The sequence below is a fragment of the Mobula birostris genome, chromosome 19 (assembly GCF_030028105.1).
Source record: "Mobula birostris isolate sMobBir1 chromosome 19, sMobBir1.hap1, whole genome shotgun sequence".
Taxonomy (NCBI): Eukaryota; Metazoa; Chordata; class Chondrichthyes; order Myliobatiformes; family Myliobatidae; genus Mobula; species Mobula birostris.
In genome coordinates this window covers 4,843,671-4,871,215 of record NC_092388.1, presented here as the reverse complement: position 1 = coordinate 4,871,215, position 27,545 = coordinate 4,843,671, and the positions used below count along the sequence as shown (strand labels likewise).

Sequence of the window (27,545 nt, the reverse complement as noted above, 5' to 3'; positions counted from 1 at the left end):
CCGCGGAAGAACGATCATATCCGGAACGGAGGGGTCACAGTCAGTGACCACAGCAGGATTGGAAGACATCAAAAAGTCTCCCCAAAACCAACTGCGAAGACATCAAAAGGTCTGCCTGAACCCAACTGCATATCTCTATCTATCTCTATCTATCTCTATCTCTCTCTCTCTCTCTCTCCCTCCCTCCCTCCCTCCCTCTCCCTCCCTCCCTCCCTCCCTCCCTCCAGCGGTACAACAACAGTGATTACTTCGAACTGCACTGAACTGAACTCTGCTTCACTTGACTGATCATTTTACCTCTAAACTGCGATAGAGCTTGTTTGATTCCTATTACCCTATTTCTGTGTATATGTGTGTATTATTATTGCTAGCCTGTTACATTTCAATCCTTGCGATTAGTGTACTGTATTACTTATTTCTTTAATAAAACTTTATTAGTTCCTAGTAATCACAGACTCTGACGAGTGTTCCATTTCTGCTGGTTTGGCAACTCAGTTACGGGGTACGTAACATAAGTGGGGATCTCATCCGGGATTTTTAACGCCAAAAATTTGGGACTGGGTAAGTTGATTGGGTTAAAATTCCCGAAAGTAAAAAAAGAGGGCAAACAGCAGAAATGGAGATTGAGGAATTTCTAAAGGCGCCAACTTTGGAGGCATTAGAGGATGCCAGGAAATCAGAATTGGCGACTGTTGCAAAACGGTTGAATCTTTTTAAGGGGAAGCTGACAATGAGGAGAGCGGAAATGCACAGAGCTATCGTTGAGCATTATGCTTCTAAAGGTGTGTTTCCCTACGAGGAGCTGGAGGTGGTGCCTATGAGTAAACCTGGTGAGGAGGCAGTGCAGCTGCAGATGGAAAAATTAAGACTCGAGCACGAGTTCTGAGTCAAGCAGCTAGAATGAGAAGAGAGAGAGAGAAGCAATTAGAATGAGAAGACAAGCAGTTAGAACGGGAAGAGAGAGAGAAGGAAAGGGAGTTTGAGCTGGAGAAGTTAAGGATGATGCTAGAGAGGGGCCAAATGCCGAACCAAGGTGGAGGGTTCAGGGCAACCCAGGAGGTTAGGCTGGTTCCCCCATTTGAGGAGGCCGATGTTGATCGGTACTTTCACATTTTGAAAAAGTCGCTGCAAGACAGGACTGGCCAAGGGATAAGTGGGCTGTTTTGCTTCAGAGCGTACTTAAGGGGAAGGCTCAGCAAACTTACTCAGCATTGTCAGCAGAAGATGCCCAGAGGTATGATGTGGTGAAAGAGGCTATACTCAGGATTTATGAGTTGTTCCCAGAGGCATACCGGCAGAGGTTCCGGAATGTGAGGAAGCAGTGGGGCCGCACGTACTTAGAGTTTGCCAGTGAGATGCAGATGTATTGTGAGTGTTGGTGCGCTTCGAAAGGGGTCAATGGGAATTATGACAGACTGCTGCAGCTAATACTGATTGAGCAATTTAGAGGTTGTGTCCCTGAAGGTTTGAGGCCCTATCTAGATGAGAAAGAGGCAGAAACCTTAGCCGCAACTGCTGTTAGCGGATGAGTACGCGTTAACACACAAAGCAAGGTTTACCCCGAGTAAGAGCTACCAGAAGGGTAGTCGAGAGGACCGAGAAAGTCCGCCAGAAAGTAAGCCGGGGACTATTGAGAAGGATAAGGTAGACTGGGAGCAGTTTGGTAGGAAGTCTCCTGGGGTCGTATGCTATAATTGTGGGAAAGCCGGTCACATTACATCCAGGTGTTTTGCCCCAAAGAAGGAGACGGGGAAAGGAAAAACGACGACTCCGACTGGCTGTATTGAGCCGGCAAACAAACCGCTAGGGGAGAAGAGGTCTGATGGAGTTCAGGAAGGGTGCGAGAAGTTTATTTCGGCCGGATTGGTGTCGGTGAAGGAGGGGTCAAACCCAGTTCCAGTACGGATCTGGAGAGACACTGGGGCTTGTCAGTCATTGATCTTAAGGAGGATGTTAGACTTTAGTGCAGAGACCGAGACTGGGGAGGCCAGTGTGATAAAAGGCATTGGGAAAGGGACTGAAGCAGTACCTTTGCACCAGATACACCTAAAAAGTGATTTGGTCTCCGGACCGGTCACGATAGGGGTGAGGCCCGAATTACCGATGGAAGACGTGGAGGTCTTACTCGGTAACGACCTTGCAGGCGGAGATGTGTACCCAGCAGTAAAGCTGACAAGCCAGCCTGCCAGGACTGAGGATCCGCCCATGGACTCACAGGTTTATCCCGTTTGCGCAGTGACTCGGCGCATGTCCAGAAAGGCTGCCAAAGCGAATGTAGATTTAGCTGAGACGTTTTTACCAGCCTTGTACCAGGAGGGGTTAGAAAGTGAGAAGAAGGAGCACAGTGGAGCGGAAGGAAGTGAGGGAGTTGAGGCAGATTTATCATTAGCGAGGAAGGAATTTATACAGGCACAGGAACGAGACGAGGAGCTGACCGTTTTGATGGAGACAGCTCTCTCCGAAGCAGAAATAAAAAGGGATATGTGAAGGAGGGAGTACTGATGAGGAAGTAGAGACCAAGTACCGTGCCCGCAGATGAGGAGTGGGGGGTGGTACACCAGGTGGTAGTGCCGAAAATTTATAGGGACGAGATTTTTAACCTGGCTCACAAGATGCCTCTCGGTGGACATTTTGGGGTGAGGAAAACAGTCGATAGAATTATGAAAGAGTTTTACTGGCCAAACATGAGGAAGGATATTGTTGAATATTGTAGACGGTGTCATTTATGTCAGGTGGTAGGAAAGCCGAACCAGGTCCTGCCTGAAGCGCCCCTTCGACCGATACCCACTTTCGGGGAACCTTTTCCCGAATAATTGTGGATTTTGTTGGTCCCCTGCCCAGAACTGCGAGTGGGTGAGAGTATGTGATGAGTATGATGGTTTCCGGAGGCTGTGCCCCGGCAAGCGTTAAGGCTCCCGCAGTGGTAAAGGCGCTTGTGAAATTGTTCACTACGGTGGGGCTGCCCAGGGAACTCCAGTCAGATCAGGGGAGTGTCTTCACATCTCACACATTCCGATGGATGTTGGATGAGATGGGAGCAAAGCAGATTTTGGCCTCCGTGTACCACCCAGAGTCCCAAGGGGCGTTGGAAAGATTCCACGCAACATTAAAGACCATGATTAAAATTTATTGTCAAGAGGACGCTAGGGACTGGGATGATGCCTTGCCTCTTCTGTTATTTGCCGTAAGGGACACAGTTCAGGAGTCAACGGGGTTCAGCCCATTCGAGCTTGTCTTCAGTCATCGACCCAGAGGACCTCTGACCTTACTGAAAGAGCAATGGTCCAGTCCGACAGTACAAGTCAATGTGATTGATTATGTTTTAGAATTTCATGAGAGGCTTAAAAGGATCTGTGACCTTGCCAATGAAAATTTATGACACTCCCAAACTAAAATGAAACAATGGTATGATAGACGTGCCCGCGAACAAGTGTTTCAAGTGGGTGATAGGGTCTTAGTTCTGTTTCCAGTGGTAACCAACCCCCTCCAGGCGAGATTCCACGGTCCATACAAAGTGATTAAAAAGATAGACTCTTTGAATTATGTTATTGAAACGCCGGACAGACGTAAGCCAACCCAATTAGTACACATTAATTTGTCTTTTTTAACATTTAAGAATAAATTGGACAGATACATGGATGGGAGATGTATGGAGGGATATGGTCCGTGTGCAGGTCAGTGGGACTAGGCAGAAAATGGTTTGGCACAGCCAAGAAGGGCCAAAAGGCCTGTTTCTGTGCTGTAGTTTTTCTATGGTTTCTATATGTTAAAAGCTTACCACGATCAGAAAGCAGATCTAGTTGGTGTTATCACGAAAGTTAATGAGGCTGGGGTGCCAAATGATAAGGGGAAAACCCATCTTGAAAAGATAAATATGGTGCCAACCAGATTGGAGAACTCTATTGTTTTGGCCAACCTTGCTGATAAGGTCTCTCACTTAACCCCTGAACAGAGCGAGCTGCTGATAAAGCTAATTAACCGGCATGCAGATGTATGTCCGGATGTCCCGAGGTGATGCAAGGGGACGGTACATGATGTTGTTGATACATCAGATCAGCCTATTAAACAACACCCCTATAGGATGAACTTGGAGAAGGGCAAACTAGTGGAGAAAGAAATTGAACACATGCTAGCCACAGGTATTATTAGGCCATCCAAATTGGAATGGGCTTCTCCCTGTGTGGTTGTCCTGAAAGCCGATGGGAGCATACGATTCTGTACAGATTACAGAAAGGTGAACGCTATCACAAAAACTGATGCTTACCCCATCCCAAGAGTAGACGATTGCATCGATAAAGTGGGGAGAGCTAAGTACATCACAAAGATCGATTTGCTGAAAGGGTACTGGCGTGTTCCTTTAACTGACCGGGCTAGAGAAATCTCAGCATTTGTCACTCCATCCGGGTTATACAAGTATAATGTTTTACCTTTTGGCATGAAAAACGCCCAAGGGACCTTCCAAAGGATGATTAATTCAGTGATAAAAAGGTTAAAGAACGCAGAAGCGTATATTGACGATTTAGTGGTCTGGAGTGACACGTGGGAGGAGCACATTATGGCAGTAGAGGAACTGTTTAAATGGCTGTCTGAAGCCAGCCTGACAGTGAACCTTGCAAAAAGTGAGTTCAGCCACGCGAAGGTCACTTATCTGGGGTATGTGGTAGGACAGGGACAGCTGGCACCGATGCAGGCTAAGGTGCGGGCTATCTCTGAAGTTCCCATTCCGACGGACAAGACAGCCCTGAGAAGGTTCTTAGGGATGGTGGAGTACTAGCGGAAGTTCTGCAAAACCTTTGCGGGTATTACCCTCCCTCTTACTAAGCTCTTGCCGAAGAATGTGAAGTTTGTGTGGAACGACCTTTGTCAACAAGCTTTTGAGAGTCTGAAGGCGATTCTGTGTCACCACCCTGTATTGAATGTGCCTGACTTTTCAAAACCCTTCTCCCTAGCAACAGATGCTAGCGACGAAGCAGCAGGGGCGGTGCTGTTGCAGACAGACAAGAAGGGAATTGAACACCCAGTGGCTTATTTTTCTAAGAAGTTTAATGTCCATCAGAGAAATTATTCCACTGTGGAGAAGGAATTACTGGCAATCATACTGGCATTACAACATTTTGAGATTTATATTTGTTCGGCACGGAAACCACTGATAATTTACACTGATCACAATCCATTAGTGTTTTTGGCCACAATGAAGGATAAAAACAAACGCTTACTAAGTTGGAGCCTGGTGTTACAGGAATTTGATATTAAGATAAAACGTATAAAAGGAACGGACAATGTGATTGCTGATTGTCTGTCAAGGTGTTAAAACTTAAAGTTCTCTGTATTAGCTGAATAGCTGATGACTACCTGTATATTAGTGTGTATCTTATAACGTGCATTCATGCCCATAATTTTTACCACAGTAAAAATCCTTTTAAGGGTGGGGGTGTCATGTGTGACGCCAAGCAGAGCTACCGGACGGATGATGCTAATGAGAGAGATAACGGAATACAATGGAGAAACATTCAAAATGCTAATAAGAGAGAAGAGAGAGATTAACGAGAAAGAAACACAGTTCAGATATTGACAGACCGGTTGCTTTGAACCTGAACTGTTTGAAGTTTGATGGACAGGTGATACCCCAGCAGGGGGATAAAAAGAACAGGTTTGCTAAGGCACGACACGCCACGAGACCCTGGAAAGAGCAGTGTGCCCCCACAAGTTGGTGGGAGTGTGGAGGACCCGTTCGCGGGAACCGATCAGAGGCTCACGGGGTGTAAAGGTACGATCGGTGGGAACCTGGGGTGTGTGTCCGTCCTTGCCTGGGTGCCGGGTTCACTGCGGAAAAACAATCGTATCCGAAATGGAGGGGTCACAGTTAGTGACCACAGCGGGATTAGAAAACATCAGAAGGTCTCCCCGAATCCAACTGCATATCTCTCTCTCTCTCTCTATCTCTCTCTCTCTCTATCTCTCTATCTCTCTCTCTCTCTCCCCCCCTCTCCCTCCCTCCCTCCCTCCCTCCAATGGTACAACAACAGCGATTACTTCGAACTGCACTAAACTGACTGAACTCAGCTTCACTTAAGACTGATCATTTTACCCCTAGACTGCGACAGAGCTTGATTGATTCCTATTACCCTATTTCTGTGTATATGTGTGTATTATCATTGCTAACCTGTTACATTTATATCCTTGCAATTAGTGTACTGTATTACTTATTTCTTTACTAAAACTTTATTAGTTCCTAGTAATCACAGACTCCAACGAGTGTTCCATTTCTGTTGGTTTGGCAACTCAGTTACGGGGTACATAACAGGAGTTAGTGGATGGAGTGTATTCTGCCTGGAGGTTGTGTTCCACAGGGATTGTTCTGGGGCCCCTGCTCTTTGTGCTCTTCATAAGTGACCATATTATGAAGTGGAAGGATTGGTTGGTTAGTTTGCAGATGGCACAGAGGTGGGTGGTGTTTTGGATAGGGTAGAAGGTTACAAGAGGACATTGACAGGATGCAGAACTGGGCTGAGAAGTGACAAATGGAGTTGAAACTGGAAAAGAATGAAGAAAATTAATAGCAGGTGTTTTGGCGTTGTGGAGGAACGGAGGGATCTTGGGGGTCCACATCCATAGATCCCTCAAAGTTGCCACACACATTGATAGGGTTTTTTAGAAGGTGTATGGTGTGTTATCCTTCATTAGTCGGGGGATTGACCTCAAAAGCCACAAAATAATGTTGCAGCTCTATAAAATCCTGGTGAGACCACACTTGGAATATTGTGTTCAGTTCTAGTCACCTAATTATAGGGAGGATGTGGAAGCTTTAAAGAGGGTGCAGTGGACATTTACCAGTACGGTGCCTGGATTAGAGAGCATGTCTTATCAGGAAAGGTTGAAAGCTTTTTTCTTTGGAGTGAAAGAGGATAACAGGCTATTTGATAGGGATGTACAAGATTATAAGAGGCATTGATCGAGTGGATAGACAGAAACTTTTTCCCAGAGCAGAAATGTCTAATATGATGGGGCATAATTTTAAGGAGACCATGTGTAGGCAGATGGGATTAGTTTAATGGTAAGCAGAGGACCTGTGGACTGAAGGGCCTGTTTCTGTGCTACACTGTTCTATGTTCTTGAAAGATTTAAAGATTAGCATTATTTGTCACATGTACTTCCAACATGTGACTGTGATGGCCAAGTCATTGGGTATATTTAAATCAAAGATTGATAGGTTTTTGATTAGTCAGGGAGAAGGCACGAGAATGGGGTAGAAGGGATATTAAATGAGCCATGATGAGCTAACTCTGCTCTTGGGTCTTATGGTCTTATTTGTGTTTACCACACTAAATCTAGCCTTGAAATAAAGCAGCATATTCACCTGTAAGTGCAGTGGTGTCGGAAGTCGTCACTCAATGATCCACAGCTATTCTGTTAATTGTCTGAGCGCTGGTTTGCTGGCCAGCAATTCATGAATTATGCAGATGTGCAAGGTCTGTCTTTGAAAGATAGCCAGGCTTTTTCCTTTCTCACTCTTTTCAGCTTTAAGCAAAAGATGGCCAGCATGTTCAGAGGAATTAGTGTGCAAGGTGCACTGACACTGCACTAGAAGGCATTTGTCCGGATGCACAATGGCTTGGTACGGTAGCCGCTCTGCACGTGACTGCAAGAAACTGCAGAGAGTTGTGAACACAGCTCAGCACATCACAGAAACCAGCCTCCCCTCCGTAGACTCTGTCTACACTTCTCATGGCCTTGGCAAATCAGTCAGCATAGACCCCACCCACCACGGATATTCTCTCTTCTCCCCTGTTCCATCGGGCAGAAGATACAAAAGCCCAAAAGCACATACCACCAGCTTCAAAGACAGCTTCTACCCACTGTTATCACACTCACAAACGGACCTCTTGCACAATAAGACTCTTGGCCTCACAGTGTACCTTGTTGTGATCTTGCCCGTTATCATATACCAGCACTGCACTTTTTCAGTTGAGAGGGATAATGAATCAGCTATGATCAAATAGCAGAGCAGACTCAGTAGGCTGAATGGCCTAATCCTGCTCCTATTTTTTATGATTTTATTCTGCATTTTTATCATGTTACATTATTCTAGCTCAATGCACTGTGTAAAGATTTGATCTGTATGTAAAACAAGCTTCTCACTGTATCTCAGTACATGTGACAATGATAAACCAATATCAATAAGTTCAAGTTCAGGTTCATTACCATCTAACTGTACATTTATACAGCCAAACAAAACAATGTTCCTCCAGACCACAAAGCACCCACAAATAGATATCACACATAACACATAAACCAAAATATTACCACAAACCAAGTTAATAAAATGCAATTCAAAATGTATGTGGTGCACAGCACAGGAACACTGCCAACAGCTCCTAGTGACGAGGTCTCGGTGGTGGCAGGGTATTCATTAGTCTCACAGCCTGAGGGAAGAAGCTGTTACCCTGTTTGACAGTCCTGGTCCAGATGCTCCTGTCCCTCCTTCCTGACAGTAGTGGGTCAAAGAGATTGTGGGATGAGGGGTAGGGATCCTCAGTAAATGGAACACCTTAAAATAAAGCATAGATCTATTATTTTTCTCGGTTATTGTATGACATCGGGATGTTACACTCGTAACAGACCAATGATATTGTGGAAACTTATTTGTGTCATGGTGTTCATTTTCCAGCCAGATGAAATCGGGCATGCACCGATAATTAATGCTACCGAAGGGAGCAAGGTGGATCTGGAAGCCTTCAGTGAGTTTACAAGAATTATCACACCTGCAATAACAAGGGTTGTTGATTTTGCCAAAAAGCTACCAATATTCTGTGAGGTAGGATTCTCATTTCATTAATTTTATACTCTTTTTGGTGGAATATTGGAATCTTCCTTCTTGACAGAAATCCTCTTTTGAATATTGTTTGTCAGTCTTTGTTTATGTATAGTTTTTCATAAACTCTATTGTACTTGTTTTTTCCTGTAAATACTTGCAAAAAAATAATCTCAATGGAGTATATCATAATACATATATACTTTGATAATACATCTACTTTGAACGAGATTTGATTAGGGATCTTAAGGTAAAGGATCCCTTAAAAGACAGTGATTATTATATGATAGAATTCATTCTGCAGTTTGAGAGGGAGAAGATAAAGTTGCCTGTATCAGTATTGCAGTGGAGGAAATGGAATTACAGAGATATGAGAAAGGAGTTGGCCGAAGTTGATTGGAAGGGGACACTAGCAGGGATGATGGCAGAACAGCAATGGCTGGAGTTTCTGGGAACAATTTGAAAGGTGCAGGATAGATACATCCCAAAGACAAAGAAGTATTCTACGCCCCCCCCCCATAAGCCAATCACTGGCAAAGGAAGTCAAGGGCAGCATAAAAACAAAGAGAGGGCAAAAATATAGCAAAAACTAGTGGGAAGTTAGAGGATTATGAAGCTTTTAAAAAACAACGGAAGGCAACTAAAAAATCAATAAGGAGGGATAAGATGAAATATGAAGGTAAGCCAGCCAATAATATAAAAGAGGATACCAAAAGTATTTTCAGATATCAAACGAATAAAAGAGAGGCGAGAGTGGATATTGGAAAATGATGCTGGAGACGCAGTAATGGACTAAAAAAGAAATGGCGGATGAACTTAACAAGTATTTTGCGTCATTCTTCACTGTGGAAGACCCTACCAGTATGCCAGAAATTCGTGAGTGTCAGAGGGCAGAAGAGAGTATAGTTACTATTACTGAGGAGAAGATACTTGTGAAGCTCAAAGATACAAAGATAGATAAGTCACCTAGATCAGATGGACTACACCCCAGGGTTTGAAAGAGGTAGCTGAAGAGATTGTGGAAGCACTAGTAATGAAGTTTCAAGAATCACTAGATCCTGGAATGATTCTGGAGGACAGAAAAATTGCAAATGTCACTTTACACTTTAAAAAGAGAGGGAGGCAGAGGAAAGGAAATTATAGGTCAGTTAGCTTGACTTAATTGGTTGGGAAGATGTTTGAATCCATTACTAAGGATGAAAATTCAGAGGCACATGATAAAATAGGCCAAAGTCAGCATGGTTTCCTTAAGGGGAAATCTTGCCTGACAAATCTTTTGGAATTCTTTGAGGAAATAACAGGGAGAAAAGATGAAGGAGAGTCGGTGGATGTTGTTTACTTGGATTTTCAGAAGATCTTTGACAAGGTGCCGCACTTGAGGCTGCTTAGCAAGATGGTATAACTGAAAAGATACTAGCATGGATAGAAGATTGGCTAACTAGCAGGACGTAAAGAGTGGAAATAAAAGTGGCCTATTCTATTTGGCTTCTAACGTGGAGTGCTGTTCTACAGGGGTCTGTGTTGGAACCGCTTCTTTTAAAATTATATACCAATGATTTGGATGATAGAATTGATGGCTTTCTGGTCAAGTTTGCAGATGATGCAAAGATAGATGAAAGGGCAGATAGTGCTGAGGATGTGGGGAGTCTGCAGAAGGAGAATGGACAAGAAGTGTCAGATGGAATATAGTGTAGGGCAGCGTATGGTCATGCACTTAGATAGAAAGAATAAAGCTGTCAACTGTTTCCTAAATGAGGGGAAAATTCAGAAATGAGAGGTGCAAAGGGACTTGGGAGTTCACGGGCAGTATTCCCTAAAGTTAATTTGCAGGTTGAGTCAGTGTGAGGAGGGCAAATGCAATGTTTGCATTCATTTCAAGTGGACAAGAATATGAAAACAAGAATGAAATGCTGAGGCTTGATAAGGCATTGGTCAGACCGCACTTGGAGTATTGTGAGCAGTTTGGGTCCCTTAACTAAGAAAAAATATGCTGGCATTCGAGAAGGTCCAGAGGAGATGCACAAGAATGATTTTTGGAAAGAAAGAGTTAACATATGAGGAGCGTTTGATGGCTCTGGGTCTGTCCTCACTGGAGTTTAGAAGAATGAGGAGGGATCTCATTGAAAGCACTAGACAGAGTGGATGTGGAGAGAATGTTTCCTATACTGGGTGAGTCTAGGACCAGAGGGCGCTGATTCTCGGAATAGAGACATCCATTTAGAATGGAGAAGAGGAGGAACTTCTTTAGCCAGAGTGTGATGAATCTGTGGAATTCATTATCACAGAAGGCTGTGGAGGCCAAGTCATTGAGTGTATTTAAAGCAGAGGTTGAGAGGTTTTTGGCTAGTCAGGGCATCAAAGGTTACAGGGAGAAGGCAGGAGAATGGGGTTGAGAGAGATAAATCAGCCTTGATGAAATGGCACAGACTCGATGGGTCGAATAACCTAATTCTGCTCCTGTGTCTTATGGATGGTCTTACTGGCAGGATTCTTAACAGTGTGGAGGAACAAAGTGATCTTGGGGTCCAAATCCCCAGATCCCTTAAAGTTGCCATGCAAGTTGGTAGAGCGGTTAAGAATGGTGTGTTTGCCCTCGTTAGTCAAGGATCGGATTCAAGAGCCACAAGATAATGTTGCAGCTCAGTAAATCTCTGGTTAGGTCACTCTTGGAGTATTGTGTCCAGTTACAAGAAGGATATGAATATTTAGAGAGGGTCCAGAGGTTTACCAGGATGCTGCCTGGATTAGAGAACATGTCCTATGAGGAAAGAATGTGCAAGCAAGGGTGTTTCTCTTTGGAGAGATAGAGAATGACACATTAATTGATAGAGGTGTACAAGATGATAAGAGCAATAGATTGAGTAGACAGCCAGTCTTTTTTCCCAGGGCAGAAATGGCTAATATGAGGACAGCAATCAAGATTTTAAATGCAAAGTTTTACAGCAGTTTCTCTGTGTTGAGCAAGAGGGATTCTTCATATTTGTTCACTCCTCATCCGTCAGGGCACAGTGTAGTGAGAATGGTTCCAGGGCTGTGTTTCTACTGTGTGTGGGATGTGGAAAGTGTGGGAGATCTTATGTTCTTATCATAGCAGGGGAATTAAGGGTGATGGGGAAAAGGCAGGTAGGTGGAGATGAGTCCATGGACAGATCAGCCATGATCTTACTGAATGGCGGAGCAGGCTCGACAGGCCAGTTGGCCGACTCCTGCTCCTATTTCTAATGTCCTTATGAGGGAAAATATTTCAAGGTGATTGGAGGAAAGTATAGGGGGGGATGTCGAAGTGTTTTTTTACACAGAGAATGGTGGGTACCTAGAACACCCAATCTGCGATGATGCTGGAATTGGATACATTAGGGACACTTAAGGGCCTCTTAGATAGTCTAGCACAACATCATGGGTCAAAGAGCCTGTACTGTGTGCTGCTGTTCTACAGTACTGTGCGAAAGTCTTAGGTACATAAGTATATGCTACCTAAGAGCTTTGCACTGTACTGTTGTAATGTTATGTATTACACTGTACTGCTGCTGCAAAAAAAAGCAAATTTCATGATGTATGTTAATGATGATAAACCTGATTCTGATATATGTCTGTATTGTGGACTGAGAGTGGGAAGGGGGCAGGGAGAGGGGGATCATGGATGGGGAAAGGGGAAGGGTGCGGGGAGGGAGTGGGAAGCACCAGAGGGACAATATGTAATGATCAATAAACCAATTGTTTGACATCAAGTCACCTTGCCTGGTGTCTCAGGGCCGGGTGTGTCTGCATCCACACCAACCCTTCCCCATCCCTGGCACGCCTCCTCTGCCACCTGTCCCACACCCCTCCCGTGGTGCTCCACCCTCGCCATTCCCAACATCCTTTGCTCTCACCAGATTTACTCTCCACCCCATATTGGCAAATACAGTACTGTGCAAAGTCTTGGGCACCCTAATAGTGTGAGTGTGCGTCTAAGGCTTTTGTACTGTACAGTATGTCCTAAGTTCCTTTCAATTCTGAATATTTGTCATCTTTCAGTCCCTTTAGTGTCTCCAATGCTACTTTTTTTTTACTAATCTTAATTTATTTAAGCTCCTCATTCACGTCTGGAGATTTTATTTCTCTGCTTCTCAGAAAATCAGGGGCCACCATTAACCTTAATCTCATTTTTCGTGTTTGTATTGCAGTTTTAACTATCTGTTTTTATGTTTCTTGCCCAATTTACTGCCGAGTTTTAGTCGCTGTTCAGGGGTCCCAGGTCTCCTTTCATATAACTCATGGAAATTTAAGGTAATAATTACATTCTGGAGGTTGGGCAGAGGATTTTCACCATAAAGTGTGAGCTGGTTCTTAACACAATGGATGCATTACACTGTTTGCTTCAAGATTCAAAGTACATTTATTATCAAAGTATGTATGCAGTATACAACCCTGAGATTCATCTTCCCACAGACAGCCATGAAACAAAGAAAACAATGTGCAAAGATCAAATCGTGTGAAAACAAGCAAAAATCACAGAATATAAAACATGAAACCACAAGTCATCAAAACAGTCTAGGGAGGGAGAGAAACCAATCTAACGTAGGCACCTTCCTCTGGAAGCAGCGGAAGTGGTTATCCGCAGACAGCACTGAACACCTACTCGCGTTCTGCTCTCGCCCTCGTTGATTTCAATCTTCCTCGACGCTTTAATCAGCGGGACCGACAAGAAATGGAGTCGATCATGAACTCGCACCCCATCTCCAGGCTTCCAGGCTTCTTGGCCTTGAGGCCGAACACTTCGTTTGAAGCCTTGCCGAACCCTCTCAGAGACAGTGAAGTGCCAGATTGCTCCATTGGACAGAAAACACACCACCAAGATGTAGATCACAGGCTCCAATAGTAACAGAACCATATTTGAAAGAAAAAGAAGAAGCAGTTTTGTGAACTGCCTGGAAGATGTCACCCTTGGTGACATTGTTCTTTGGTGCTGTTATCAAAGTATACATGATAAATAAACTTGAATCTTGAATCTTGGCTCTTGTTTCTCTTTCTGCAGATGTGACCTGACTTCCAGAATGTTTCCAGGTTTTTTCTATTTCCGGTTTAGATTGACAGCTCCTGTTTTTGGGTGAGGATTTCTCTAGTACCTGCTGGAGGAGTTCAGCTTGGAGGCTGACCACTTTAGCCTTCATCGGCTGGTGAATACAGAGAGCTTCTATGGAGGGGAAGAAAAATTTGATCTTTTGGGCTGACATAGAACGTAGAATTCATTGCCACAGGCAGCTGCGGAGGCATGACATTGAGTATATTTAAAGCAGAGGTAGATAGGTTCTTGATTAGTCAGGGTGTCAGAGGTGATGGAGGGAAGGCAGGAAAATGGGGTTGAGAGGGATAATAAATAAGACATGATGGAATATCAGAGCAAAATTGATGGGCCAAATAGCCTAATTCTGCACCGATGTCTTATGGTCTTATTAAACATAGAAAACTACAGCACAGTTCCCTTTGGCCCACGATGCTGTGCCGATTTTTTAACCTTTCTCCAAGAACAATCTAACCACTCCCTTCTACATAGCCCTCCATTTTCTATCATCCACGTGCCAGTCTAAGATTTTCTGAGATGTCCCAATGAAGGATCTTGGGCTGCAACATTGACAGTTTCTGCCCCTCCATATACGCTGCCTGACGAGCCAAGTTCCTACAGCACTTTATGCGTCTTGTTCAAGATCTCCAGCATCTGCAGAACCTCTTGTGTCTGAAGCTGTTTGTAATCTTCAGTAAACTGAGCACACTCAGAAGAGGATAGAAGTTTAAAGTTCAAAGTAAATTTATTATCAAAATACTGTATGTATACCTTACACAGATTGACCACCACAAAACTGGAATAACTGGGACGTGTGCAGTGCCGGATTAGTGATTTTGCCGAATCACTGGTGGGTAGGTCAGGATTAAGTAAATAAACACCTGATGATCACCTCACCTTGGATAAAGAAGGAAAAAGAAACAAGTGAAAAGCAAGTGAAATTTATCGAAGTACTTTGCAGACAAAATACCTCACAAGGTATCCACACTTACTCACATCAGAAGTTGGGTTATTGCCGCTCTGAAAATAATGAGTTGGATTGTACAACTAAGCAGGGTTGCATGTCTCAAAGTAGGGGTCGTCAGGAGTGTCCTGTGTTTCATCTTGAAAGACGATTAAATCATCGTGACGTGATGGCGATGTTGAGATTGATGCAGCGTCCTCAAGAAATGGTGATGCTGGTGCAGGACATCTGGCTGAGCCAAAGCTGACAGCAGTGAATTTTCCAGTGTTGCCTCCTGTGTTGCACTTTTCTTAGCTATTTTTCTGAATGTGGCCTGCAAGCTAACCTGTTTCATGTATTTTATTATACAAGTCACATATGCTTTTCACAGGCACACCATTCTCAAGCTATTTCAGAAATTCCACCTTGCCTTGTACAGATAACGTATGGTATTTGCACTTTACACCACAAAAAGCACATCCCTTATTCAATGGAGGCATGATTGGGGCTCGATGAACACAGGTTATAGAAATAAATGCAGAATAATGCAGAGGAACGACTTGCTTCGTTTAAAGACCGTGCCAACAGCTGATTCTGCTAATGGTGCGTCCAAAACAGTGCTGGTGGGTTGGCGCAGCGACACGGAATTTGACATTAGGCTGATGAAAATTAGGTCCGAACCAGCAGTGGAACTGGATTATTGATAGTTGGATGTGAGATAATCAAACTGTACAACCTTGAGATTCCACTTCTTGCAGGCAGCCACAAAACAAAGAAACACAATAGAATCCATGAAAAACCCCACGTCACAAAGACCGACGAATATCCAATGTGTGAAAAAGAGCAATTCATGCAAACAATAAAAAATATAAACAAATAACACACAGAACATAAACTGCAGAGTCCTGGAAAGTGAGGTCAAAGCTGCAGGGTCCAAGAAAGTGAGGTTACAGGGTAGCAAGAAGAGAGAAAGATGGGTCAGGCGCAGGCAGGCAGACAGCGCTGAACACTGTCTGTCTCGACACTATAAACACAGGCAGACAGTACTGAACACTGTCTGTCTCGACACTATAAACGCAGGCAGACAGTACTGAACACCTGTCTGTCTCGACACTATAAACACAGGCAGACAGTACTGAACACTGTCTGTCTCGACACTATAAACGCAGGCAGACAGTACTGAACACCTGTCTGTCTCGACACTATAAACACAGGCAGACAGCGCTGAACACTATCTGTCTCGACACTATAAACACAGGCAGAGAGTGCTGAACACCTGTCTGGCTCAACACTATAAACAGCACAGTGTAATGGGGCCGAATACAATTCGTTGTTTGCCCTCAGGCCTCAACGCAAAGTCTGGCCCCAGCAATGGCTGCACCAGTATTCCCGGGGGTCAAGTTCACCAAATCGTTAATGCGATCATAAAATCACTGGTTCATTTAGATAGTTCAAAAGTAAATTTCTTAAAGGGAAATTGCAGGCTGTGGATAGCAATGATCATCGTTCAGAAGATATACATCTAGTAGAATATCTAGCAGTTCTGTGAACTGCTTGCAAAACGTCACTGTATGTCACCAGCATCATCTTGTAATGCTGATCGTTAATATAAATAGATCTTCCTCACGTGCCATATTAATCGTTGAAATTAATTTCGTTATACTGTGCTGAGTAATTGTTTAAGCTTAAGTGATTCTCTTTCAATTGTTTTGGAGTTTCAGCAACACTATATGGTGAATTAAACATAGAGTGGAAGTTAGCATACGTTATTATATTGATAAAGGCAGAAACAGATGTCTTCTTTATCTTCCAGTTGCCATGTGAAGACCAGATAATCCTTCTGAAAGGGTGCTGCATGGAAATCATGTCTCTGAGGGCAGCAGTCCGCTACGACAACGAGAGTGAGACTTTAACTTTGAACGGCGAGGTAGCTGTCAAAAGGGAACAGTTAAAAAATGGAGGCCTTGGCGTTGTGTCGGATGCAATCTTCGATCTGGGAATATCTCTGTCTGCATTCAACTTGGACGACAGTGAGGTGGCACTTCTCCAGGCTGTCCTTTTGATGTCGTCAGGTATATTATCTTTATCCTAGACTATAATAACAAATAGCTGCCTTGCATATTTCTCATACATCTGTTGTTTAGGTGGCAGTCAGATTGCTTTACTGATTTGTTGAGACACATCATAGAATACCCATCGAGCCCCACTGCCCAGCACAGCACTGATTTAACCCTAGCCTAATCACAGGACAATTTACAATGACCGGTTAACCTACTAGATGGTACATCTTCGGGCTGTGGGAGAACACTGCAGCACCCAGAGGAAATCCACAGGAAGGATGTACAAACTTCGCCACAGAGGGTGTCAGAGTTGCACTCCGAGCTCTGATGCCCCGAGCTGTAATAGCGCTATGCTGTTACACTACCATATGTACCAAATATATAGGTTATAATTTATAGTTTTTTATGTATTGCACTGGACTGCTGATTTCACAACATACGTCATTAGTAATAAACCTAATTCAGATTCTGTTACGTAGTCACTTCAGTCTTTTCCTCACTGAGTGAACACTAAATTGAACACACGCGGCAATGTGTCATAGAGTTAGACAGCAACGTAGCACTGATGGAGGCCCTATGGCCCAACCAGCCCATGCCAACCACAGTGCCCACGCAGCTAGTGCCAATTTGCTGCGCTCCGCCCCCTCCATGTTCCTATCCAAATGCTGCTTGGATTTATTATTTATTTATTTAGAGACACGGCTCAGTGACACCCCTTCTGGCTCAACAAGTCCATGCCACCCAGTGCCATTCATGTGACCAATTAACCCCCTATAACCTTTGGACTGTGGGGGGCAACCAGAGCCCCCAGAGGCGACCCACGCAGTCACGGGGAGAATGCAGAAGCTCCCTCCAGACAGCGGCAGGAACTGAGCCCGGATCACGGGCGCTGTAAAGCGTTGTGCTAACCACTACGCTACCGTGCCACCCCCTAATCACATGGCACCTGTGGGCATGCTACGTTGGTGCCCGAATCTGTGGCCAGCATATCCTCAGGTGTGTGGGTTGTTAACGCAAACAACACATTTCACTCTATGCTCTGATGTACATGTGACTAATAAATCTGAATATAATTTGACAATTATACCTGCCTGAACCACTTCCTCAGGCAGATCGTTCCATATAGTCGCCACCTTCAGTGAGAAAAAGTTTGCCCTCAAGTCGCTTTTAAGCCTTTCCCCTCCCACCCGAAACCACATCCCCCGGACCCGAGGCACTCCATAGTTTCTATCATGACAGGATTTAGAACCAAGTTTGTTTTCACTGACATCTCCTGGGGAGCGGTAGTGGTTAGCACGACACTATTACAGCTCATTCAGAGTTCCTTTCTGGCATCCTCTGTAAACAATTGGTGCACTCTTTCCCATGAGCACGCGGGTTTCCTCCGGGTGCTCCGGTTTCCTCCCACAATCCAACAGCACACCAGTTAGCGGGTTAATTGATCATTGTAAATTGTACCACATTCGACTAGGGTTTAAGTCAGGGTTGCTGGGTAGTGCAGCTTGAGGGCCGATTCCATGCTGTATCTCTAAATAATTAAAATCCTCTGTGAAATTTTTTGTCCTGTGACAGCAGTACAGTGCAAGTCATAAGAGATTTCTATAAATTACAATAACATTAAAGAAAAGCAATAATGAAGTCGTGTTCATGAACCATTGAGAAATCAGATGGCAGAGAGGAAGAAACTATTCCTAAAATGTTGAGTGTGAAACTTTCAACCCTCTGTTTTGGAGCCTCCATACCAGACAGTGATGTAATCAGTCAGAATACTCTCCATAATACGTCTGTAAGAATTTGCTGGAGCCTTTAGTAACATAACTAATCTCCTCAAACTCCTAATGAAATATAGCCACAGATGTCCCTTCTTTGTAACTGCATCGATACGTTGGGCCCCAGATAGATCCTGTAAGATGTTGGCACCCAGGAACTCGAAGCTGCTCACCCTTTCCACTCCAATGAGGACTGGACTGGTGTGTGTTCTCACGATTGCCCCTTGCTGAAGTCCACAATCTGTTCCTTGGTCTCTCTGGCATTGGGTCCAAGGTTGTTGTTAACTTCACAAGCATTGCCATCTAATATTTCAGCATTTTATTCATAAAGCTATCCATCTGCTGCAGTCTGTAATCTCACCTTCATTGTTAAACAAGACCTTTAATCACCCTGGTTTTAATTTACTTGTTCCATTTTCCAGGTAAATTGCAGTTGTTTGGCAATGAAAGTAATTTGATATAATTGGAGAGAGTTATATTGTGACAAATTCAACTTTGTATGAAAGTGGAGAAGTCCTGGGAAGTGCACACACCAGATCAGGGAGAGAGTCTGTGTGCAGGGAAAGACAAATTTGGATATTGCCCTTCATACAGGACAGCATGGTAGCACACTGATTGGAGCAGCACTTTACAGCAGCAGCTGTAAGGAGTTTTTGAATGTTCTCCCTGTGACCGCATGGGTTTCCTGCAGATGCCCCGGTTTTCTCCCATTATCCAAAGACTTACGAGTTCAGGTTAGAAGTTGTGAACAAGCTATTTTATGCCTAAAGTGAGTCAACACTTGAGAACCGCCCAACACAATCCTCGCTGACTTGGTTGAATGCAAGCTTGGCATTTCACTGTATGCTTTGATCCAAACGTGACAAAGCTAATCTTTAAATAGAGCCTTGTTTTGCGATAATGACCAACACAGTCCAAGATGTATTGTGTTCAGTTCTGGTCACTTATTATAGGAAAGGTGTGGAAGCTTTAGAGAGGGTGCAGAGGAGGTTTACCAGGATGCTGCCTGGATTAGAGAGCATTTCTTGTGAGGGGAGTTTGAGTGAGCTCGAGCTTTTGTTTTTGGAACAAAGGAAGATGAGAGGTGATATGATAGAGATATATAAGATATGTGCGGAGTAGATCGAGTGGACGTCCAACACTTTTTCCCTGGGGTGGAAATGGCTAATAATAGAGAGCATGCCATTTATTTAAAGTGATTGGTGGAAAATATAGGGGGGATGTCAGAGGTACAGTACTGTGTAAACATCTTAGGCACATATATATATAGCTATGGTGCCTAAGACTTTTGCACAGTACTGTATTTGTATGATGAATTATTACTGAATTATAGTGAGGTGTATGGAAAAGCAGAGATATAAAAACTCCAGAGATAATGAGATGCTTAAGTAAATTAAGATCAGTAAGTTAAAAATATTGGAGACACTAAAGGGACTGAAAGGTGGTAAATCCTCAGAATTGAATAGAACATAGAACCTTCAGTGCTGTGTAAAAGTCTTGGGGACATATACATATATAGTTAGGCTGCCTAAGACTTTTGCCCAGTACTGTATTTGTCAACATGGCATGGAGAGCGAGTTTGTAAATCTGGCGGGAACAAAGGATGTTGGGAATGACAAGGGTGGAGCATTGCGGGAGGGGTGTGGGGACAGGTGGCAGAGGAGGAGTGCCAGGGGTGGGGGGATGTGGGTGACGCAGGTGCAGACACACCTGGCCCTGAGACACCAGGTAAGGGCATTCAATTCCAAACAATTGGTTTATTGATTATTACAGAATGTCTCCGGTGCTTCACAGACCCTCCCCTTTTCCCAGCCGTGATTCCCGTCTCCCTGCCCCCTTCCCACTCTCAGTCCACAGTAGAGACCCAGATCAGAATCAGGTTTATCATCACTCACACATGTCATGAAATTTGCTTTTTTTTTGTGGCGGTAGTACAGTGCAATACATAAAATTACGACAGTATTGTGCAAAGGTTTGAGGCACCAAAGCTATATAGATGTGTGCTGAAGACCTCTGCACAGTAATGTAGGTTTTTTTTACACAGTGTGTGGTGGGTACATGGTACGCCCTGCCAGGGGTGGGGGTAGAGGAGGACACAAGGGGGACATTTAAGAGTCTCTCAGATAGGCACATGGATGGTAGACAAATGGAGGATTATAGGCCATACAGACAGAAGGGTTAGACTGGTCTTAGAGTACATTTATCTTGGCCAAAGGCCCTGTACTCTTCTGTACAGTAGTATGTTGCAAGATGTTGCTGCTCGTTCCCCCTTATTCTGAGCCTGTGGTGCCAGATTGTGGACGGCTCAGTGACCGGAAATTAGCGTACTGAGCCTTGAAATGAGGTTTGGAAATGTCAATGAGAATCTGTACATCCTCCCTGTGAATGTGTGGCTTTTCCCCAGGTGCTCGGGTTCCCTCCCACAGTCCAAAGACTAATTGGGTAGGGTAGGTTAACTGGCCCATGATCAGGTTAGGGTTAATTGGGGTTGTTGGGTGGAGTGTCCCATGATCAGGTTAGAACATAGAACATAGAAAAGTACAGCACAGTACAGGCCCTTCGGCCCACAATGTTGTGCCGACCCTCAAACCCTGCCTCCCATATAAGCCCCCACCTTAAATTCCTCCATATACCTGTCTAGTAGTCTCTTAAACTTCACTAGTGTATCTGCCTCCACCACTGACTCAAGCAGTGCATTCCACGCACCAACCACTCTCTGAGTAAAAAACCTTCCTCTAATATCCCCCTTGAACTTCCCACCCCTTACCTTAAAGCTATGTCCTCTTGTATTGAGCAGTGGTGCCCTGGGGAAGAGGCACGGGCTATCCACTCTATCTATTCCTCTTATTATCTTGTACACCTCTATCATGTCTCCTCTCATCCTCCTTCTCTCCAAAGAGTAAAGCCCTAGCTCCCTTAATCTCTGATCATAATGCATACTCTCTAAACCAGGCTGCATCCTGGTAAATCTCCTCTGTACCCTTTCCAATGCTTCCACATCCTTCCTATAGTGAGGCGACCAGAACTGGTCACAGTACTCCAAGTGTGGCCTAACCAGAGTTTTATAGAGCTGCATCATTACATCGCGACTCTTAAACTCTATCCCTCGACTTATGAAAGCTAACACCCCATAAGCTTTCTTAACTACCCTATCCACCTGTGAGGCAACTTTCAGGGATCTGTGGACATGTACCCCCAGATCCCTCTGCTCCTCCACACTACCAAGTAACCTGCCATTTACTTTGTACTCTGCCTTGGAGTTTGTCCTTCCAAAGTGTACCACCTCACACTTCTACGGGTTCAACTCCATCTGCCACTTCTTCGGGTTAATTGGGGTTGTTGGGTGGAGTGTCCCATGATCAGGTTGGGGTTAATTAGGGTTAATTGGGGTTGCTGGGAGTTGCTGGGGGTTGCTGTGCGGAGTGACTGAAAGGGCTGGAAGGCCCTACTCTGCGCTGTAGTGCCAAATAAATAAATAAATGTGTATAAAAATATATAGGTAATACAAAAGGAGATCAAAAATAGTAGGTAGTTCATGAGTTCATGAAACCTGATGGCAGAGGGGAAGGAGCTGTTCCTAAAACAATCATTGTGTGTCTTCAGGCTCCAGGATTAGTTAGAAGACCAGGCTAGCACAGGCTAGATAGGCTGAAGGGCCTGGTTTTTACTGTAGTGTTCTATGACTCTGTGACCTATGTAAAGCCCTCAAGAAGCAAATGAAAGGAGTAAACAGCAATCCGATTTAAAAGTATCTCGGCACCACGGCTGGTGATACAAGGAGCAGAGTGTTCAGACAGCCCTCACAAATACTTGAGTCCAGTTGTGACCCAAGGCAATGTTCTCTGTTGGGAGGTCAGTGAAGACAAAATGATATAGAGCACTGTTGACGCACATGATTCAACCGAGTAATGTTTATACGTTTGTGAATAATTATGTGGCAGCTCCCAGGTGAAATGTAAAGTTAGAATGGTACTGGAATCTAATTAAAGCTATAATGATTAGCAATAATAAAGTGCTTTCAAACTTGACAGTGCAGCAGTCATTGGATTTTTGGTCCATCAAAATTCATGGTTTGCAAATGTTTTCCTGCTGCTAATGTTTTCCTAAGTGGCTTAGAGACCACAAGGTACATAAAGTAATGTCCCATGTCGCAATAACCAGATAGGCTGCATATTGTTTCAAGGGTTCTGTTATTGATCAAAGATCTTTTAAGATGATGGAGCATAATTTTAAGGTGATTGGTGGAGAGTATAGACATGGACATAGAAAATAGGTTCAGGAGTAGGCCATTCAGCCCTTCCAGCCTGCACCGCCATTCAGAATGATCATGGCTGATCATCCAACTCAGAACCCTGTACTGGGGGATGTCAGAGGTAGGTTTTTACACACACTTATGTTGGAGGCAGAGACATTAGGAACATTTAAGAGACCTTTAGACAGGCTTATTGTCTAAAGATTATTCCCCATTGTATTAGCCCTGGGAAGAAGTCTCTGGTTGTCCACTCTATCTATGCCTCTTATCATCTTCTATTGCTCTATCACCTCTCATCATCCTAAAAGCCCTAGCTCACTCAACCTATTCTCATAAGACAGGCATCGTCTTGGTAAATCTTCTCTGCACCCCCTCTAAAGCTTCCACGCCTTATAATGAGGTGGCCAGAATTGAACCCTATTCTGCAAGTGTGGTCTGACCAGAGTTTTACCCCATGACCACCCCCCCGACTAATGAACGCCAACACACCATACAACCGATGAACGCCAACACACCATACGACCGGTGAACGCCAACACACCATACAACCGATGAACGCCAACACACCATACGACCGGTGAACGCCAACACACCATACGACTAATGAACGCCAACACACCGTACGACTAATGAACGCCAACACACCATACAACCGATGAACGCCAACACACCATACAACCGATGAACGCCAACACACCGTACGACTAATGAACGCCAACACACCATACGACCGGTGAACGCCAACACACCATACGACCGGTGAACGCCAACACACCATACAACCGATGAACGCCAACACACCGTACGACTAATGAACGCCAACACACCATACGACCGGTGAACGCCAACACACCATACGACCGGTGAACGCCAACACACCGTACGACTAATGAACGCCAACACACCATACAACCGATGAACGCCAACACACCATACGACTAATGAACGCCAACACACCATACAGCTCCTTAACCACCCTATCAACTTGCACTGCAACTTTGAGGGATTTATTTCTGAAAATCTTCCTGGTTTAGCTCAATTATATCTGTGATAGTTTGATAGTCTCTGCTGTCAAATTTCCAGTAGAAACTTATACTCAGTGGCCACTTTATTAGGTACATATGTATACCTGCTCGTTAATGCAAATATCGAATCAGCCAATCATGTGGCAGCAACTCAATGCATCAAAACGTGCAGACATGGTCAAGAGGTTCAGTTGTTGTTCAGACCAAACATGAGAATGAGGAAGAAATATGATCTAAGTGACTTTGACCGTGGAAGGATTGTTGGTCCCAGATAGGGTGGTTTGAGTATCTCAGAAACTGCTGATCTTTTGGGATTTTCACATACAACAGTCTCTAGAGTTTACAGAGAATGGTGTGAAAAACAAAAAAAAAAAAAAAATCCAGTGAGTGGTGGTTCTATGGGTGAAAATGGCTTGTTAATGAGAGCGCTCAGAGGAGAATGGTCAGACTGGTTCAAGATGACAGGAAAGCGACAGTAATTCAAATGCTGTACCACGCATTACAATAATGGTGTGCAGAAGAGCATTTCTGAACGCACAGCACATCGAACCTTGAAGTGGATAGGGTACAGCAGCAGAAGATCACGAACATTCAGTCAGCGACCACTTTATTAGGTACAAGAGGTGGTTCAAAGTTCAAAGTAAATTTTCTTCTCAAGGTACACATATGTCACCATATACAAACCCTGAGATTCATTTTCTTATGGGCGTACTCAATAAATCCAATAACCATAATAGAATCACTGAAGGACTACACCAACAGCGGAGACACCCAGTGTGCACAAGACAACAAACTGTGCAAATACAAAACAGAGAAAAATAATAATAATAAATAAATAAGCAATAAATATCGAGATCAGGAGATGAAGAGACCTTGAAGGTGTGTCCATAGGTTGTGGGAACTATTCAATGATGGGGCGAGTGAAGTTATCCCCTCTGATTCAGGAGCCAGTTGGTATCTGTTCCTGAACCTGGTGGTGTGAGTCCTGAGACTCTTGTACCTTTTTCTTGATGGCAGCAGTGAGAAGAGAGCATGACCTGGGTGGTGGGGGTCCCTGATGATGGATGCTGCTTTCCTGCAACAGCGCTTGGTGTAGATGTGCCCAATGGTGGGGTGGGCTTTACCCATGAGGGACTGGGCCAAATCTGCTACTCTTTATAGGATTTTCCATTCAAGGGTATTGGTGTTTCCAGAGCAGGCTGTGATGCAGCCAATCAATATAATCTCCACCACGCATCCGTAGAAATTTGTCAAAGTTTTAGATGTCTTGCTAAATCTTCACAAGCTCTTAAGAACTGCACTTGCTTCATAATTGCACTTTTATATTGGGCCCTGGACACGTTCTCTGAAATGGTAACTCCAAGGAATTTAACGTCACAGACCCTCTCCACCTCCGAACCCCAATGAGGACTGGTTTCTGGACCTCCAGTTTCCTCATCTTGAAGTCAATAATCAGCTCCTTGGTGTTGCTGATATTAATAGGTTATTGTTGTGTCACCACTTTTGATTTGGCCAATGACAGTGGTGCCATTAGCAAACTTAAATATGGCATTGGAGTTTCAGCCTCACGGTCATGAGTGTAAAGTGAGTAGAGCAAGGGGTAAGCACACAGCCCTGTGGTGCACGTGTGCTGATGGAGATGGTGGAAGAGATGTTGACGATCTGAACTGACTGGGGTCTGCAAATGAGGAAGTCGAAGATTGAATTGCACAAGGAGATATTGAGGCCAAGATCTTGAAGCTTATTGATTAGTTTTGAGGGGACGATGGAATTGAATGCAGAGCTGTAATTGATAAAGAGCATCCTGATGTGTGCATCTGTGCTGTCCAGATGTTCCAGGGTTTTATGATGAGCCAATGAAATGGCATCTTCTGTGGACCAGTTGCACCAGTAGGCAAATTGGACCTGATCAAAGTTGATTCTCAGGCAGGAGTTGATATGTTTCATCACCAACCTCTCAAAACGCTTCATCACGGGACATAGGTGCTACTAGACAATTAAGTACCTAATAGAGTGGGCACTGAGTGTATATTGGTGATTGAAATTTTCAACCTGATATACATATAATACCATATTGTACCCACAGCCCAAATGTTCCTGCATCTTTAACTTAATAAATGGTGTTGGGTACTTGGTGCTCATAACTGGACGGTTTTGAACACACTCCAGATTCAGATTAATTAATTTTACACACATACATTGAAACAATGAAATGTGTTGTTTGAGTTAACAGGACATGCTGGGGGGCTGCCCACAGATGTCAGCACACATTCCACAGCATAGCCGGTATGGTATTCCAGTGAAGCCATTCACACAAAGTACATTGTATTTTCTATTGTTTTAGAGATACAGCACGGTACCAGGCCCTTCCAGCCCAACGAGCCCGTACCACCCAGTGACACCCACTTGACCAATTGACCTACTTCCAGCCCAACGAGCCCATACCACCCAGTGACACCCACCTGACCAATTCACCTACTTCCAGCCCAACGAGCCCGTACCACCCAGTGACACCCACCTGACCAATTCACCTACTTCCAGCCCAACGAGCCCGTACCACCCAGTGACACCCACCTGACCAATTCACCTACTAACCATCGAGCCCGTACCACCCAGTGACACCCACCTGACCAATTCACCTACTTCCAGCCCAACGAGCCCATACCACACAGTGACACCCACCTGACCAATTCACCTACTAACCATCGAGCCCGTACCACCCAGTGACACCCACCTGACCAATTCACCTACTTCCAGCCCAACGAGCCCGTACCACCCAGTGACACCCACCTGACCAATTCACCTACTTCCAGCCCAACGAGCCCGTACCACCCAGTGACACCCACCTGACCAATTCACCTACTAACCATCGAGCCCGTACCACCCAGTGACACCCACCTGACCAATTCACCTACTTCCAGCCCAACGAGCCCGTACCACACAGTGACACCCACCTGACCAATTCACCTACTTACCAACGAGCCCGTACCACCCAGTGACACCCACCTGACCAATTCACCTACTTACCAACGAGCCCGTACCACCCAGTGACACCCACCTGACCAATTCACCTACTTACCAATGAGCCCGTACCACCCAGTGACACCCACCTGACCATTCACCTACTTCCAGCCCAATGAGCCTGTACCACACAGTGACACCCACCTGACCAATTCACCTACTTACCAACGAGCCCGTACCACCCAGTGACACCCACCTGACCAATTCACCTACTAACCAACGAGCTTGTACCACACAGTGACACCCACCTAACCAATTCCCCTACTAACCAACGAGCCCGTACCACCCAGTGACACCCACCTGACCAATTCCCCTACTAACCAACGAGCCCGTACCACCCAGTGACACCCACCTGACCAATTCCCCTACTAACCAACGAGCCCGTACCACCCAGTGACACCCACCTGACCAATTCAGCTACTAACATGGAACATGGGAAGAAACCAGAGCACCCAGAGGGAACGAACATGATCACGGGGAGTACATACAAACTCCTTACTGTCAGCGGCAGAATTGAACCCTGTTTGCTAGAGCTGTGCCACCACACCCAATGTTAGAGGCAACCACAGAGTCATAGAGCACTTCAGCACAGAAACAGGCCCTTCTGTCCATCTTATCC

At 44.7% G+C, this 27,545-nt stretch overlaps 1 protein-coding gene across 4 annotated transcripts in view; it reads left to right on the top strand.

Annotated features, from left to right (window-relative positions):
- The window catches only part of thrb (thyroid hormone receptor beta), a 206,426-nt gene that overhangs the window by 166,582 nt on the left and 12,299 nt on the right, over positions 1–27,545 (top strand). For all 4 annotated transcript variants that reach the window (XM_072283152.1, XM_072283155.1, XM_072283154.1 and 1 more), the window contains exons 7-8: positions 8,669–8,815; positions 16,613–16,871. In XM_072283152.1, coding sequence (XP_072139253.1) covers positions 8,669–8,815; positions 16,613–16,871 — 406 coding nt within the window. The remainder of the gene's footprint in view (positions 1–8,668; positions 8,816–16,612; positions 16,872–27,545) is intronic.